The sequence below is a fragment of the Melospiza georgiana genome, chromosome 5 (assembly GCF_028018845.1).
Source record: "Melospiza georgiana isolate bMelGeo1 chromosome 5, bMelGeo1.pri, whole genome shotgun sequence".
Lineage (NCBI taxonomy): Eukaryota > Metazoa > Chordata > Aves > Passeriformes > Passerellidae > Melospiza > Melospiza georgiana.
In genome coordinates, this window is record NC_080434.1 from 14,429,723 (window position 1) to 14,445,393 (window position 15,671).

Genomic DNA, 15,671 nt, shown 5'->3' on the forward strand with positions numbered 1-15,671 from the left:
ATAATGAGAAGAACACTTTAAAGAATATAAATCATCATTTTATAAAGACCATGCAGTGAATTTTGTTCTTTAATAACATTTTAAAAAAATTATGTAATGCACTTTCAGAACTTTTAAATTATGTAATGCACTTTTCCCTTTTAGTAGTTAGCAAACAAGATTTTCCCTTAAGCTATTAAAAAAATAGTTGAAGCTCTGCTGCTTTAGTTTTCTGTAGAAAACTGCTTGAGTGAAAGCAATATTTAGCTTATTTTCTTAGAGCCTATTTTAACCATAGAATACTTAATTTTAACATTACCTCTATTAAAAAAAAAAAAAAAAAAAAAAAAAAAAAAAGGAGATTAAATTACAGGGGGTTCAGGAAGTCAATTATGAACACTAAAAAAAAGTTATTTCAAAAATTTAACCCAATACTGTATCTTTGGTTCTGACTAAAAAAAACCCCAATATTTACCTATTGTTGCATTTTCTTTCCAGTTTCTTTATGAAGAGATTGTGTGGGAACACCCAAATATTTTATGGACAGCTTCTGGACCATCTCTGCTATCTGGTGGTTTGGCAGCCAATTGTTGCAGGCATCATCCAAGGCATTACTACTCACTGGTAAGTATAGTTCTGGAATAGGATGCAGAATTTAATTTTTGGTGAAAATTAAAAGTGTTGGACATTTACCTGCCTACAATAATATGCATATTCTGTACTTAATTTTAAAAGACTACAGAAAATGGCAATTGGTGGAATTCTGATGTGCTAGAAACACTTTTGTCCCTTTTTGCATTACAGCGAGGCTCTGCAGCATGCTATGAAAACATCGTGTTTTGGAAGCTTGTGCTAGGAAAAAAATAGACTTCCCAGAATGAAGAAATAGATAGCAGAAGTAGCTTCTGAATTCAGATTAAACACGATCAGTATTTTAAGAACCTCTACATTGTTAGTAGAAATCAGAGATAAACTTACCTAATTTAAACTTTAATATATATATATATATATATATAAGAATAAAGCAGATATTTTATGAAGTGAAAGTGAAAAAAGGTTTAGATGCTAAAAAAAAATTATGAGCTTAAAAAAAATAAAGAGCAAATCTTGAATACATAGAAACAAGGTGTCTTTTTTAGCTTAGATGAAGTAACAAGTTAGTAATTCTTATTTTGTGTTATGCCTACATTAATAAATGCAAAAATGCATGTAAATAAGCTGTTAATTTTCATTGTGCTGTCAAAGTTGCCTGCTTGTGGGTGTAGTGGAAGCTGGTGTGTCCTCAGCCTTCCCAATGGCTGGCAAAGAACAGGGATACCTTGCTCTCACTGCCACTTTGGTTGTGCAGAGGAAAGTTCCAAACAGCTCAGTTACAGTGAGGTGTTTGAACAGGTTTCTGTACTACATTAGATGCCCAAGACCAATAAAGCAATAAAAAACACTAACTTGGACATGGTCTCATCACAGTTACAGCCAAATGTTGTAGGTGTTTCCATTTGAAAGCTTTTAAGACCTGCTTCTATATGGCCTGGAAATGTCCTAAGCTGCGCCCATGTCCTGAACCAATCCAGAAGTTCATAGTCCTTCTGGCCTATCAGAATCAAGATATTAGGGTTCACCCAGAATTTTCTATGGCTGCAAGAAAAATATCACAGAAACATTACTTTCTTTCTACATCAGCTCTGAAGGATGGGTCTGGTGCCAGTCTTCCATTTGTTCAATTTTTCAATTAGGACTCTTGTCACAGTAACGTTCTCAGGAAATCACAACTCCACCTGACAGCAAACACAATGTCCTATGTGGGATGTTCTCCACCCACTCTAGTTTTGTGGACTACATCTACAGAGAGAGCAAAACGTAGGAAACACTCTTTTCATGCCTATGTTAAGGTTCCTGAGCACAGAGAGGAACGTAGTGTTGGGTTCAAGGATGATATTTGTGTTTCCCAACTGTAGCTGACAGCAGCTTAAACTCCACTTGTAAAAGTCAGAAGAGTATTTGAACCCTACTCTGAAGCATCTATTGCAACATATAGTACAATGAAATTAGACACAAATCACCCTCCATAAATGTCTTTCATAAAGGAAATTATAGAAACTAAAAGCTACAACAGACAGAACTGCAGTGAGAAAGCACATTTCTACATTATGCCTTGCAACCACAATTTTCAGGAGATCTGGGCATTTAATTTTCTGTGACAATGAAATACAGAGAATCAGTCCTTAGCTTCACTGACTAGGAGAGCTAGGAAAAAATTATTTGCTGCAAAAACTGACTTTTATACCATTTGATGAGAAGTGGTTTTTACAAAGAATGTAGAAAAACCCTTGGCTACACAACTTCCCTCCTGAAACTTTTCCAAGATGAAGATGTATAAACTACATAGCTGTATATCTAAACAACTTTTCATCATTAAATATTCAAATGAAACAGCTTTTGCTCATACTGCTGCTTAACGTGTGTAGATAACTACTCTTGTTTAACCTCAAAAGGCAGCTCAGCATCACACATCCACTCTCTCACTCTCCCCACAGTGGAACAGGGGAGAAAATCTGAAGGGTAAAAGTGAGAAAACTTGGGAGTTCAGATTAAGGCAGTCCAACAGGTAAAGTAAAAGCTATGTTCACAAGCAAAGCAGAAGAAAGAATTAATTTACTACTTTCCATCAACAGGCAAATGTTCAGCCATTGCCATGAAAGCAGGACTTTTACTTGGGAAGGCAAATATGGTAACCCCAAACATCCTCCCTTAGTCTTTCTTTCCCACAACTTTTAGTGCTGATTATGTTGTCATGGATCATGACATTATGTATGGGACATCCTTTTGGTCAGCTGGGATCGGCTGTCCTCGCTGTGTGCCCCTCCAAATTATGACACACCACCTACCTGCTCGCTGGCAGGATGGCGTGAGAAACAGAAAATACCTTGATGCTGTGCAAGCACTGTTGAGCAATAACTAAAAAGCCACTGTGTTATGGAGACTGTTTTGGGCACAAATACATACCACAGCACCACAGAAGGAGCTATGAAGAACATTAACTCTCTTCCAGCCCAAACCTGTACAACTATTCAGAAAAAATAGCTTCAAAAAGTAGTTATCTCATAGCAAGTGTGAGAATTTGCAGTAGCCCTGCTTTCTGTTCTTGAGATGCAGATAAGTGATGGAACAAACAGGCAAGTGAAACAAATCCAGAGTAAATTGACTACATATTTATTTCTCATGCCATTGTCTAGGACCTTAGAGCTATTTTCAAATTATACCAAAACATCTGCTGCTGCTCTTCTTCGAGAGGCCACTCCAGGTAGGTCTTTGTGTTCATGATCTTCCGCAGCTTGCAGAACCTCTTGGGAATGGCTTTGCTCTGGATGGGCTCCAGGAGGATGAGAATCGCTGCATCGTTGTTCTCATCAAAGAGGCGGAAATGCGAGAAGTCCAGCTCGTACTTGCACCACTCGCTCCGCACAAAGTGCTCGGACAGCACAAAGAGCGTTTTGCGGCTCTTCTCAATGGAGTCGATGATGTTGTCCACGATCCACTTCCCCGGCACAAAGTCCCGCTTGTGCAGGCAGAGGCGGAAGGGAGGGCAGGCCTGCTCCAGCTCCCGCACCATGGTGTTCTCCACCCACTCGGAGTCGTTCTCGCTGTAGGAGACAAAGGCGTCGTAGCAGACGTCCTTCGGCGGGGCGCGCTTGGGCTTCCGCTTGGCCTGCAGCCACGCCCACGTCATCCGCAGGTACCACACCACGTGGTACTTGTAGCCGACGGCCACCAGCAGCAGGACGACCAGGAACACCAGGACGCAGATCAACGACACCACCAGGGACCTGTGGCACTCCATCAGGGAGAGGCGCACAGCGCCAACCTGCGCCCCTCTCACCGCCAGCGGAGAGTCACACACGTACCTGTCCGGCCACCCCACCAGCACCTGGGCCAGCCCGGCCTCGTGGTGGACGAAGGAGAGGAACTCACAGGAGCAGATGAAGTTGTTGTCACTGGCATCCAGCAGCTCCATTCTCCTGAAGGACTCAAACTCCTCCTTGGAGAAACTGTTCAGCTTGTTTCTTCTGACGGACAAGGACACCAAGTTTGGAATGGGTGCAGCACCCGGCAGCGTCTTCAGCTGGTTTCTTGTGAGGTACAGCTCCTTCAGAGACAGGAGCTCCAGTCCAAACTCCTTCAGGTTGTTTCCACTGACATCCAACACTTCTAGTGATTGAGGAATGCAGCGTGTTACTTTAGGAATGTGAGTGCCTGACAGGTTTAAATATTTCAGGTGTTTTGGCCATGTACACTCCTCTGGAATCTCACCAAAGTTATTTTGGCTAATGTCTAAAACAATTAGGTTTGCTAGATGAGATAAACTTTTACCTGTCATTTCTAAGTCACTCAGTGAATTCTGACTTAAATTTAGAGTTTGTAGTGATGGCCAAGCACCCTGACAGGCTGAATGTTCTAAACTCAAGTCTCCAATCAAATTTGCACTAAGGTCAAGATATATTAATGACCGAAGATGTTGGGAAATTTTACATGGTACCAAAAAAACTTTGGTGTTTTGAACTGTGACTCTTGTAAAAAGAGATAGTAGACCTTCCACAGCCTGAAGATCTGTAAACAAATAAAATTCTTCTATAGCTAAATTCTTTATCGTGAAAACTCTAAGTGTCTGTGATTTCTTTGCTTGAAATTCCATTTTCCACTGTCCAGTTCCCAAGAGTCTACAGTCTACCAGCTCCAGCTCCACTAATTTTGGCATGTCTTCTAAAATGCTGACAATCTCAGGCACTGTAGCATCTGTTAGTAAAGTCTGTCTAAAAGAAATTTTCTTTGCAAAAGATGAAGACATGACTCTCAATACTTGCATTTCTGCAGCATTACTGAATGCTATTCCTCTCACTTCCAGCCAAGAGACAGAGTACACAAGGTCCCTAACAATTTCTGAGAGTGTATTAATACTTCTTATATTTATGATCATGTGATTAATCTGCTTAATTGATTTCAAACTTCCCTGCTCATACTGACTGAGATTGCTACCATCAATCCACAGCTTGTGCAGAAACTCAATGCCCTCAAAGTTCCCTTGCCTTATCACAGAGAACTGCGGGTTGCCCAGGTGGAGAGAGCTCAGGTTCCTCAGCCTAGAAAAGGGGGCGCTCTGCCCCAGGTCTCTGTAGGAATTGCCTTGAAGATGGAGGTGCTGGAGTGAAAAAAGGTGCCCAAACCACACAGGGGACAAGTGAGCCAAGCTGTTATTTGATAAGTCCAAGAGCTCCAGTTTTCCCAGGGACTGAAAGGAGTCCTCATCTATGGAGCTGATTTCGTTGGACTGCAGCAGCAGGGCTCTCAGGTTCACAGCCTGCTTCAGGTCCTGGGATTGGATGTGCTTTATCCTGTTGTGAGCCAGGTTTAACCCTGTGATTTTGGCTGTGAGCCCAGGGGGAATGAATTCCAAGCCCATGGAGGAGCAGTTGCAAAGCTGAGTGGCATCGCATGAAGGACAAGTCTGCTTCAGTGCTTGTTGCTCGGAGAGGCTTGCAGATAAGGCCATGTAGATGGCCAACACTTGCCAGGTGTGTGCACTCATTATATTGCCTAAAATATGAAACACAATCAGAGCAAATATAAGATGCATAGCTGCATTTCGGATAAATCTAAAATATAAGTTTTATTGTTCTGTCTTATTGAAGGCTCTTTTAGAATATTTGGTTTTAACACAGTTCAGAATTGAAACAGATTCATTTACTACCCTGATCCTCCTCCTATTTAATAAGTAGCCCTCATACTTCAATCTCACCTCATGTCTTTTTCTTCTGAATCTGTGAATATTATTTTGTATATCCATTTTTTTACCACAGGGAGTCTCCTGTACGTGTTTTAAATCCTGGTTACATCAAGAAGAGTCAGCATCTTACAGTAGATAGTAGCATTCAGGTTTGATACTTACTTCAAGCATATGTCTAATCTGTATTCTGTCAATAGGAAGAAAAGAAATGCATTTGTTTCAGTCCATTTTTCATCTTACATGCCTTTTCCTACTCTGATTGTAAATGTCCAACGAGCAGGGAAACAAACACTTGCCTGGATGACTCTCATGTTGCCATCAGTCTGACACCTGCTAATGAAATTTAAGTTTGTAAAACTGACCATTGCTGCCTACTGTCTCAGCTCTTCCTTTTTACTGCCACGTCCTTCTCCTCTGCTATTGCCTTTTACTGTTTTGGGAACCTGTGGCACAGAGAAGATCAGGGCAAGCCACAAGGAAGAGCCAGGGGCTCAGATCCGATCAGCTGATTGGACTAGACAGCTTTTTCCAGCCCCACAGCCTTTTCTGGTCTTCTGGACTGAAATGATTCAAGAGAAGCCACATGGATGAGGATCCTGTGTTACTCTACTTTCCTCTCACAGTTTTCATAATGATGATTTGGCATAGCTATAGTTTTTATTGCATATTGAAATATAACCTTTTGTGACAATGATCAAAAAGCATTTTTAAAATGTCCTTTTCCCCAGCGTGCCACAAAACCCACCTACCTCAGTAGGTATCTTATTGAGGGTGGAAAGAGTGAACAATCCCCAAAGAGGCCAATCAGTGAGTTCACAAAATCTTTGTGGGCTCTCTATCAAGTTAATCAGGTTAGATTGGCTCCTTTAGAACTGCTTTCTTCCTCAGTCATCCCACTAGGATTCTGTGCAGAAGATATACTCTAAATTAATATTCTGATTTGTTTTAAAGTAGCTGACCCACATACACAAGTCAAAACAGAGAAGTCCCACCCTTCCAGCTGCATTATTTTTAGTCATAACTACTTAAGATTATCCAAAAGTGGAAAAATTGACTGAGATGGCTTGAGCATATGGGGAAGGGAGGAAAAGTTATGGATAATTTTTTCAGTCACTCCATCTCCTCCCACCTGCAGGACTATAAACATTTTGACCCTTTGTGTTACTTTCCTTTTATCTCTGTCTGGCTCTGATGTAGAGCATTGGATCTTGAAGAACAAGGTTCTCTTCCCTGTCTTTAGATGCCCACAGCTGATCTGGTCATCCACCATGTCCTCCAAAGTCAATGGAGAGAAAGAACATCTTTTAGGAGCAATTAATATAGTGTGTCCTGGACACCCAGATTAAGATGCAATAACTCCAAGAGTAATTATCCAATTACCTTAAAATGGGGTATCACAGTTTAGATACCTAGATATTTGATCCCATGAATCCCAAACAAAAAATGGTGGTCTGTAGTTAGACTCATCTTCTGTCCAGATGAGGTTCTTTTGCAGGGCTTTTTGGTCTCCCAAGAGTAACTGGAATAATGCAGGGTGTAGGCTAAAGGAGTACATCTAGGAGTAGTGTGAGTTTTACTAGCAACAGATTTGGGCGGTATTTTTATAGTTGTCATCAAATACTTACTTTTAGAAAATGAAGCAACCAGGCAACCTGATCAGTCCAAAGCTGTCTATAGGCAGGTTATTTATAGGTGGAAAATTGGCAGCACACAAGGGAACTGGGCAGGTACTGCACAGGAATTACCACCAGAGCCTCATGTCTCTCCACCTTACCAGCCTGAAACCATCCAAGTACTGCAGGACTTTAATGCATTTGGTGATTCAGGATGCTAGCTTTCCAAGTTTTTTGCTTATCTGTAATCTGAACACACACCCAGAGGAATCCCATTCCCACCCTCACTCACTTTCAGCCATTCTCATCCCCTTCTGATTCCTGCCTAATGATTCTGCTTGAGAACCTGATTTACAAGGTCATTTCAGGCCTCTGCACAGCCCCATGCCATCCCAGACCATGATATCATTGCCCTATGAAGAAATCACTTCTCCCTGTTGGGCTGGGAATTAAAAAGCCCAAATGAAACTGAAATGCAACTAAAAATACATAAACTTACACAGATGCTGTGTAAACTTACACAAGGTACTGTGATAAACCAGGCATTCAAAATGTTTCTGAGTTATGGAGAAAGGGTCCAAGCCATCAGACATGCTCAAGCTTATTTCCCCTGGCCCACATGAGTAGAAGTATTTGAGGAAATACACACGCATTCTTAAACAAAACCATGACTGACAACAAAATGAGATTCTATAAACCTCACAAATGGGGAAGGTTAATGTAAGACCTAAAATAAAGCACCAATGGCGTGCAAATTGATTCTAGCTTGGGGAGCACTACCCAGCCACATGTGGGCAGGTAAATTTGAGCAGCTCTATGGAGCCTGCAGAGGGAGGCTCTTCACTGGTTGGTGAAGAGGCTAAACCACAAGCAGACTGGGGAAGGCTGCTGCTCTCCACCTGGCAGTGTGTGGGTTATGCATGTCCCAGTTCCCAGCCCCCAGCACTGCCCTCACAGCACGTATGCACAGCCGCACATGCACACACACAGCCATGCCTCTGCTTGCTTCCAGCACAGAAGGTGTGCAGCAGGTCACAGTTAGGTGAGGAGGCAGCTGATGTCCTGAGGCCATTGTTCAGTGAGCTCTTTCCTGGTTGAATTCCTGAAACCAAGGCACCCCACCTTCACTCCCAGCCTTCCCTGGGCAGTTGGTATCCACACCCAGGGGAGACAACATACAAATAGGACAAATAGGACAAGGCAATCTCCCATGAGGAAACTGTGCAGAAATGCTGCAGTCTGACCCAGTTTGTCTCTTCCTCATTTGCTGCTTTCCTGTCTCCTCTTCCCAGAGGACATTGGTCTCATCAGCATGTCACATCTCTCTAGGAGAACCTTCCTTTGCCTGCCATGCATCCCTGCCAGATGCCTGTGATTGCACCTTCCTGCTCTGCTTTTGCTGGCAGCCAGAAATCCCTCCCCACCCCACACTCCTGCTCAGCAGCCCAGAGCACCCTGGATTCCCCTTGCAGAGGAGGATTGGTGGCAGAGATTAGGATGCCTCTTCCCAGGGCTCCCTGTTTGCTTCTTGCTCCAGCATTGGAGCTCCACTGTCTTTCCCCACATGTCCAGCCTTCACCTACCTGAAAACTCACCTGTGTGCCAAAAAGATTCCCAGAAATGCCACCTGCAGCTCCAGTGCCTGCATGCCAGTCAACCGATGCCGTGTTTTGTCTCTCTCTTGCTGATCGTCCTTTGCCCAGCTTCCTCTCACGCCGCTGTTCCGTTTCCACTTCACCTCTCAACCTTGACAATATAAGCAGGGAAATTCCCACCTGGGTGATCTGATTGGCATAAGAGCAGTTACATTATCAGTCCTTTTAAATGTGCCAACAAACAAAAGTCTGGGTCTATGGTAAGAGAAACAAAAGTCTGGGTCTATGTACTGTGTGAAAATTAAGGCTTCTCCCACATCTCTCTTTGACCCTCTCTTTGTAATGACTGGTAAGATTTATTTCCCTTCTTACCTCTAGACACACATTTCTCCTAATTTATTTTATCAGGGCTCAGTGTTTGCTCTTGGATGATTCACTCATCAACTACCTGAAGTTCAGCCTTGATTAAGCCATGAGCTATATTTCTCCAAGAGAGTTAACAGAAAGATTGCTTCCTAGCAGAGTTGGTAGCCCTGGAGATGACATTGTAACAGGAAAACAGAACTGAAAGTGGTGTTTGCAGGCTGCACCTACAGAAATTATCTCATGTAGACACATGTACACATACACACAGGAGTGTGAATAGATACACATTTATAAAAGCACATACACACACATATATACGTGAAGATGTATAAATATAGCAACAGAAAATATACAAATATATAAATGTTGCTATTTTTCAAATACTTAGTCAGCCCATACACCAAGGCTTTAGTATTTCACCACAAAACAACTGCATGTCTAAAATTTAATCAAGATCTAGACTTTCCTGTACTTAAACTCCAGCAAAACAAGCAATGGGGAACATGAAAATGAGTTGAGTTAGAGAAACCACACCTAACTTAATCCCCTCAGAGAAAATTTCAGGTTCCCGTAAGAAATTCTAAAACACAAGAAATCCAAGCACTCAGTGTGGGACTGACTACCTTAATGTAAACATCTGTATCTACCTGCTTGTCTAGACTCCCTTTGTAGTCAGTGGAGAGCAATATGATAATTCTAGGAGATACCTTACACTGAAGTAGAGAGATTAACTGCCTCTTATCCCTGTGATTTTCTTCACCGACTACAAAGGAAGGTAGGTAGAACTGTCAGACTTACATGGCCCAGTGATTACATAAATATGCTCTGCAAAGTAGAAGAGCAAAACTTAAAACTGAGCCAGTCTACAACACCATCTGGCCCACACATTAGAAACACAGTCTGACATCCAAAAATAGAAGGCTTCGGCTATTTCTGTGGGTAGGTAGAAAGGAAAGTGGTGGTGATCATGAAGAGAAAAACAAGCATTCCCAGGAAGAAATGGACACAGGGAAATATTGATTAATGCTCATGGTGTTTAATTTCATTTGAAAATTACAATGGCATTGTTAGAAACCAGTTGGAGAGAGTGGTAACAGGAGTAAAAAGTACAGAAATACCCCACAGTCAGCAAAATGTACTTAGAAAAGTATATGGAGTCCAACATGGCTTCCAAATATCATGGTTATTTGCAGGGACTTTTAAAGACCAGAGCATCAAATCAATGGAAAGGCTAAAACAGGCCTTTTCCAGTTGGTAAAATGACAATTATCTCTACATAAAACAAAGCCAGTTGCAGTTAAAAAGAAAAATACGAAAAGAATTTTAGCAGCAAGAAACAGGGATATACTGCCTTTTGTGGAAATAGGTTGAAATGGGGACTGCTGACTTTTATGACTTCAAGGCTCCTTTCAAGTTTTCCCAAAACACCTGCTGCTGCTGTTCACCAGCAGGCCACTCCAGGTAGGTCTTTGTGTTCATGATCTTCCGCAGCTTGCAGAACCTCTTGGGAATGGCTTTGCTCTGGATGGGCTCCAGGAGGATGAGAATCGCTGCATCGTTGTTCTCATCAAAGAGGCGGAAATGCGAGAAGTCCAGCTCGTACTTGCACCACTCGCTCCGCACAAAGTGCTCGGACAGCACAAAGAGCGTTTTGCGGCTCTTCTCAATGGAGTCGATGATGTTGTCCACGATCCACTTCCCCGGCACAAAGTCCCGCTTGTGCAGGCAGAGGCGGAAGGGAGGGCAGGCCTGCTCCAGCTCCCGCACCATGGTGTTCTCCACCCACTCGGAGTCGTTCTCGCTGTAGGAGACAAAGGCGTCGTAGCAGACGTCCTTCGGCGGGGCGCGCTTGGGCTTCCGCTTGGCCTGCAGCCACGCCCACGTCATCCGCAGGTACCACACCACGTGGTACTTGTAGCCGACGGCCACCAGCAGCAGGACGACCAGGAACACCAGGACGCAGATCAACGACACCACCAGGGACCTGTGGCACTCCATCAGGGAGAGGCGCACAGCGCCAACCTGCGCCCCTCTCACCGCCAGCGGAGAGTCACACACGTACCTGTCCGGCCACCCCACCAGCACCTGGGCCAGCCCGGCCTCGTGGTGGACGAAGGAGAGGAACTCACAGGAGCAGATGAAGTTGTTGTCACTGGCATCCAGCAGCTCCATTCTCCTGAAGGACTCAAACTCCTCCTTGGAGAAACTGTTCAGCTTGTTTCTTCTGACGGACAAGGACACCAAGTTTGGAATGGGTGAAGCACCCGGCAGCGTCTTCAGCTGGTTTCTTGTGAGGTACAGCTCCTTCAGAGACAGGAGCTCCAGTCCAAACTCCTTCAGGTTGTTTCCACTGACATCCAACACTTCTAGTGATTGAGGAATGCAGCGTGTTACTTTAGGAATGTGAGTGCCTGACAGGTTTAAATATTTCAGGTGTTTTGGCCATGTACACTCCTCTGGAATCTCACCAAAGTTATTTTGGCTAATGTCAAGATTAATCAATTCGGGTAGTCGAGATACATACACTGCAGTCAGCTCCAGAGATTTTAAAGAGTTCTGACTTAAATTTAAAGTTTGCAATGAAGGCCAGGAATGTTCACAGATTGTCTCATTTAAACGATTATTTACAAGCAAATTTTCCTGAAATCCAGATACAGAAGTGATGAAAAATTTCTTGCAAGTTGGCATGGTACCATGAAAACATTAGAGCTTGTAATAGTGAGTCTTTTTAGTTTGTTTATTTGTGACTCCATGCCCTCCAGGTCAAAAAACAAATGAAAATTCTGAATCACTGCCTTTATTATCGTTATGGTTTCAACAAAACTTTGTCCACTCCTTGCAATTTCTTTTGTGTTCCATCTTCCCCTCCCCTCAAGCACACAGTTGATTGCCTGTAACTCTTTTAAAGAGGTGATTTCCTTCAGTGACACTATTGTTTGGCTGATAGTTTGATCTGTGCATAAAGCTTCTTTAAATGTGAGTTTTTGCATCCTAAAAGGACGTGTAGAATTCTGCACCAAGCTTTTTTTTTCAACCCGTAATTTGATTTCTGCCACTTCCAGCCAAGTGACAGAGTACACAAGGTCCCTAAAAATTTCTGAGAATATATTACTATTTCTTAGGTTTATGATCATGTGATTAATCTGCTTAATTGATTTCAAACTTCCCTGCTCATACTGACTGAGATTGCTACCATCAATCCACAGTTTGTGCAGAAACTCAATGCCCTCAAAGTTCCCTTGCCTTATCACAGAGAACTGCGGGTTGCCCAGGTGGAGAGAGCTCAGGTTCCTCAGCCTAGAAAAGGGGGCGCTCTGCCCCAGGTCTCTGTAGGAATTGCCTTGAAGATGGAGGTGCTGGAGTGAAAAAAGGTGCCCAAACCACACAGGGGACAAGTGAGCCAAGCTGTTATTTGATAAGTCCAAGAGCTCCAGTTTTCCCAGGGACTGAAAGGAGTCCTCATCTATGGAGCTGATTTCGTTGGACTGCAGCAGCAGGGCTCTCAGGTTCACAGCCTGCTTCAGGTCCTGGGATTGGATGTGCTTTATCCTGTTGTGAGCCAGGTTTAACCCTGTGATTTTGGCTGTGAGCCCAGGGGGAATGAATTCCAAGCTCATGGAGGAGCAGTTGCAAAGCTGAGTGGCATCGCATGAAGGACAAGTCTGCTTCAGTGCTTGTTGCTCGGAGAGGCTTGCAGATAAGGCCATGTAGATGGCCAACACTTGCCAGGTGTGTGTAGTTCTTGATTTGTGGTCTGCTTGGATGGACATTTTGCTGTAGGAAACAGAAAAAAGAGATGGTAGGGTCAAATTTTAATTTCAAACAGCAGCTGAAAACTCTTGAAATGCTGCACCACTTTTTTAATAATCTCAGATTAATTTTTTTAAATGCTATCCTGTGATGTTAGTCTCCCTCTCCTACTTGACCTTCTCAGACCTGCAACCATGGTGTGTTGCTCATCCCTGGAGCACAGCCATATCAATTGTCAAGAACCATAAAGGACCATTCTTAGTATCCTGCTTTTCTATGGCACTCACCTCTTTCATCTCTCACATTATGCTCCCTCTCAGCAAAGAAGTTACAGCTGGACGTTTCAGCTCCAAATAGGGGAAGATGGTTAGATCATCAATGATCTGAATGAGGGAAATGAGTGCACGCTCAGTTTGCAGACCGCACCAAGTTGGGTGGGAGTGCTGATCTGCTGTAGGGTAAGGAGGGTCTACAGAGGGATCTGGATTGGATGGATCCATGCCCTGAGGCCAACTGGATGAAACTCAACAGAATGAAGTACCATGTGCTGCACTTGGGTCACAACAACTCCATGCAGCACTAAATGCTATGGTCAGAGTGGCTGGGAAGCTGCCCAGCAGAAAAGGATCTGGAGGTACTGGTCAACAGGCAGCTGAATATCCAGTATATGTCCAGGTGGCTAAGAAGGCCAATGGCATCCTGGCCTGGATCAGAAATAGCTTGACTAACAGGACCACTCCCCATGTACTCAGCACTGGTGAAGTCACACCTCAAATCCTGTGTTCAGTTCTGGTCCTCTCACTTCAAGAAGGACATTGAGGTACTGGAGCCTTTGCAGAGCAGAGCAATGGAGCTGGGGGAGAGTCTAGACTTTAAGTCTTAAGAGAATCAGCTGTGGGAGATATAGTTGTTTAGCCTGGAGAAAATGGAGGCTCAGAGGGGACTTTATCATTCTCTACAACTGCCTGAAATGAGTCTGTAGTCAGTGGGGGTCAGTGTAGTGAGTGGGGTCAGTCGCTCCTCCCAGGTAACAAGTGATAGGAAAAGAGGAAACAGCTTCAAGTTACACCAAAGGAAGTTTAGACTGGATATTAGGAAAAAAAATCTCAGAAAGGGCAGTCAAGGACTGGCGCAGACTGCCCAGGGAAGTGGTGGAGTCACCATTCCTCGAGGTATTTAAAAGACATGCAGACATGGTGCTTTGGGACATAGTTTAGTGGTAGGCTTGGCAGTATTAGGTTAATGGTTTGACTCAATGGTCTTAAGGGCCTTTTTAACCAAAATGATTCTGTGATTCTATGATTACAAACTCTCACAGCCCATGCAGCATCAGCCTGCCCATTCTGTATGGCTACATGGCAGGCAGAAGCCCAAACAGAGCCTGCTCTCCCTCTCAGCCCTTCCAGTGGGCTGAGGTTTCCAACAGCACAAACTTTCCTGGAAGAGATCTGAGGGTCCGCTGCATGGAGTCTCACCAGCCTCAGGGCTTCTAAAAGCAGAGCTCTTGCCACACCCTTTTGCACACTGTGTAAGCAGTTCACATTCTTTACTGGAAAGGCAGAACAACCTGATATGAAATGAAGACTATCAGACTTTTCTGTAAAACAACACCAGTAATAGATGGGATATAGATGTTACTGTCACCCTATAAACAGTGGACGTAATTAGAACAATACTGATTTTAATGTAAAGAAGGGCTGTGTTTCCTGCCACAGGTGCCAAAGAACACTCCACCAAGGTTGAACCGCAAACAGTTCCAGTAGTGCAGATGAACACTACCCGTAAACCCTGAATAAGCAGAGGTTAAACACTTACCTTGTGTACTGCATGCTGTGTTTCAGTCTCCTTGTGTGCTGGTCAAGACATCTGAATGGTCACTTTGTACCTGCAAGCACAACAAAAGCTGGAAATTTTTGGCAGGTCTGATGAGGTGATAGTCCCAAAATGAGAAAATATTTCAGCCTCAAAATATTGTTCTCTTCAAACAAAACTTCATGTTCCCAGTTTCCCAGTGTCCTTTAACTAGGCAGCCAGTGAATCATAACAGTTTGCGTCTCTTCTCTCTAGTGGTGGCTCCCCTGAGGAAACCATGGCTTCTGAAGAGTCCAGGATTGTCCAGCATGTATGGCTCACCCTTCAAACTCACTTTCAACCAATTCTACCATTGCTGCTGATTGGGGACACAAAAAATGAGAAGAGATTGTAGTTGAACTCTCTTCTTTGAAAGATAAAATTTAGTGTCAGTCTCTTCTTTTTGTCAGTCAACTCCCATTGCTTGAAAGGCTGATGCAACCATTTTGCGCAAGTCATTCTTTCACAATCACTTCCTCCACTATTAAGTGCAGAAATAGTTCCCAGGCAGACTGGATCCATCTCCCTGTATCTCTACTTTCAATACTTTTTGTCTGGTAGGCACTGGGGGTTGTTCACTGTGCTGAGAAACAGAACATCTCAGCTCAACCAACTTATGTAAGTCTGTAAGACATTATCAATATATAGAGTGATGCATATATTATATTGTGTTGGAGTCAAATTGTTTAGTCAAGGAGAGTACTATAGAAACACTCAGCATCCTTTAATTTCCTAGGA

The 15,671-nt window shown here is 43.4% G+C and overlaps 2 protein-coding genes across 2 annotated transcripts; both read right to left on the reverse strand.

The window, feature by feature from the left end:
• Nucleotides 1–3,208: 3,208 nt before the first annotated feature.
• Nucleotides 3,209–8,983, reverse strand: TLR2 (toll like receptor 2). The gene is made up of 2 exons (XM_058024590.1): nucleotides 8,967–8,983; nucleotides 3,209–5,568 (listed from the first exon to the last, which is right to left on the reverse strand). Exon 2 carries the CDS (start codon nucleotides 5,558–5,560, stop codon nucleotides 3,209–3,211), a length of 2,352 nt encoding a protein of 783 aa, XP_057880573.1. The 5' UTR covers nucleotides 5,561–5,568; nucleotides 8,967–8,983.
• Nucleotides 8,984–10,417: 1,434 nt separating this feature from the next.
• Nucleotides 10,418–15,285, reverse strand: LOC131083628 (toll-like receptor 2 type-1). Its single transcript, XM_058024482.1, is given in 3 exon segments — nucleotides 10,418–11,977; nucleotides 11,980–13,106; nucleotides 14,898–15,285. Coding segments are annotated over 3 exon segments (2,397 nt in total). The 5' UTR covers nucleotides 14,912–15,285; the 3' UTR covers nucleotides 10,418–10,721.
• Nucleotides 15,286–15,671: the final 386 nt, after the last annotated feature.

Coding starts and splice junctions, on each gene's coding strand:
- TLR2 (XM_058024590.1), bottom strand. CDS start 5,560: ATGAGTGCACACACCTGGCAAGTGTTGGCCATCTACATGGCCTTATCT.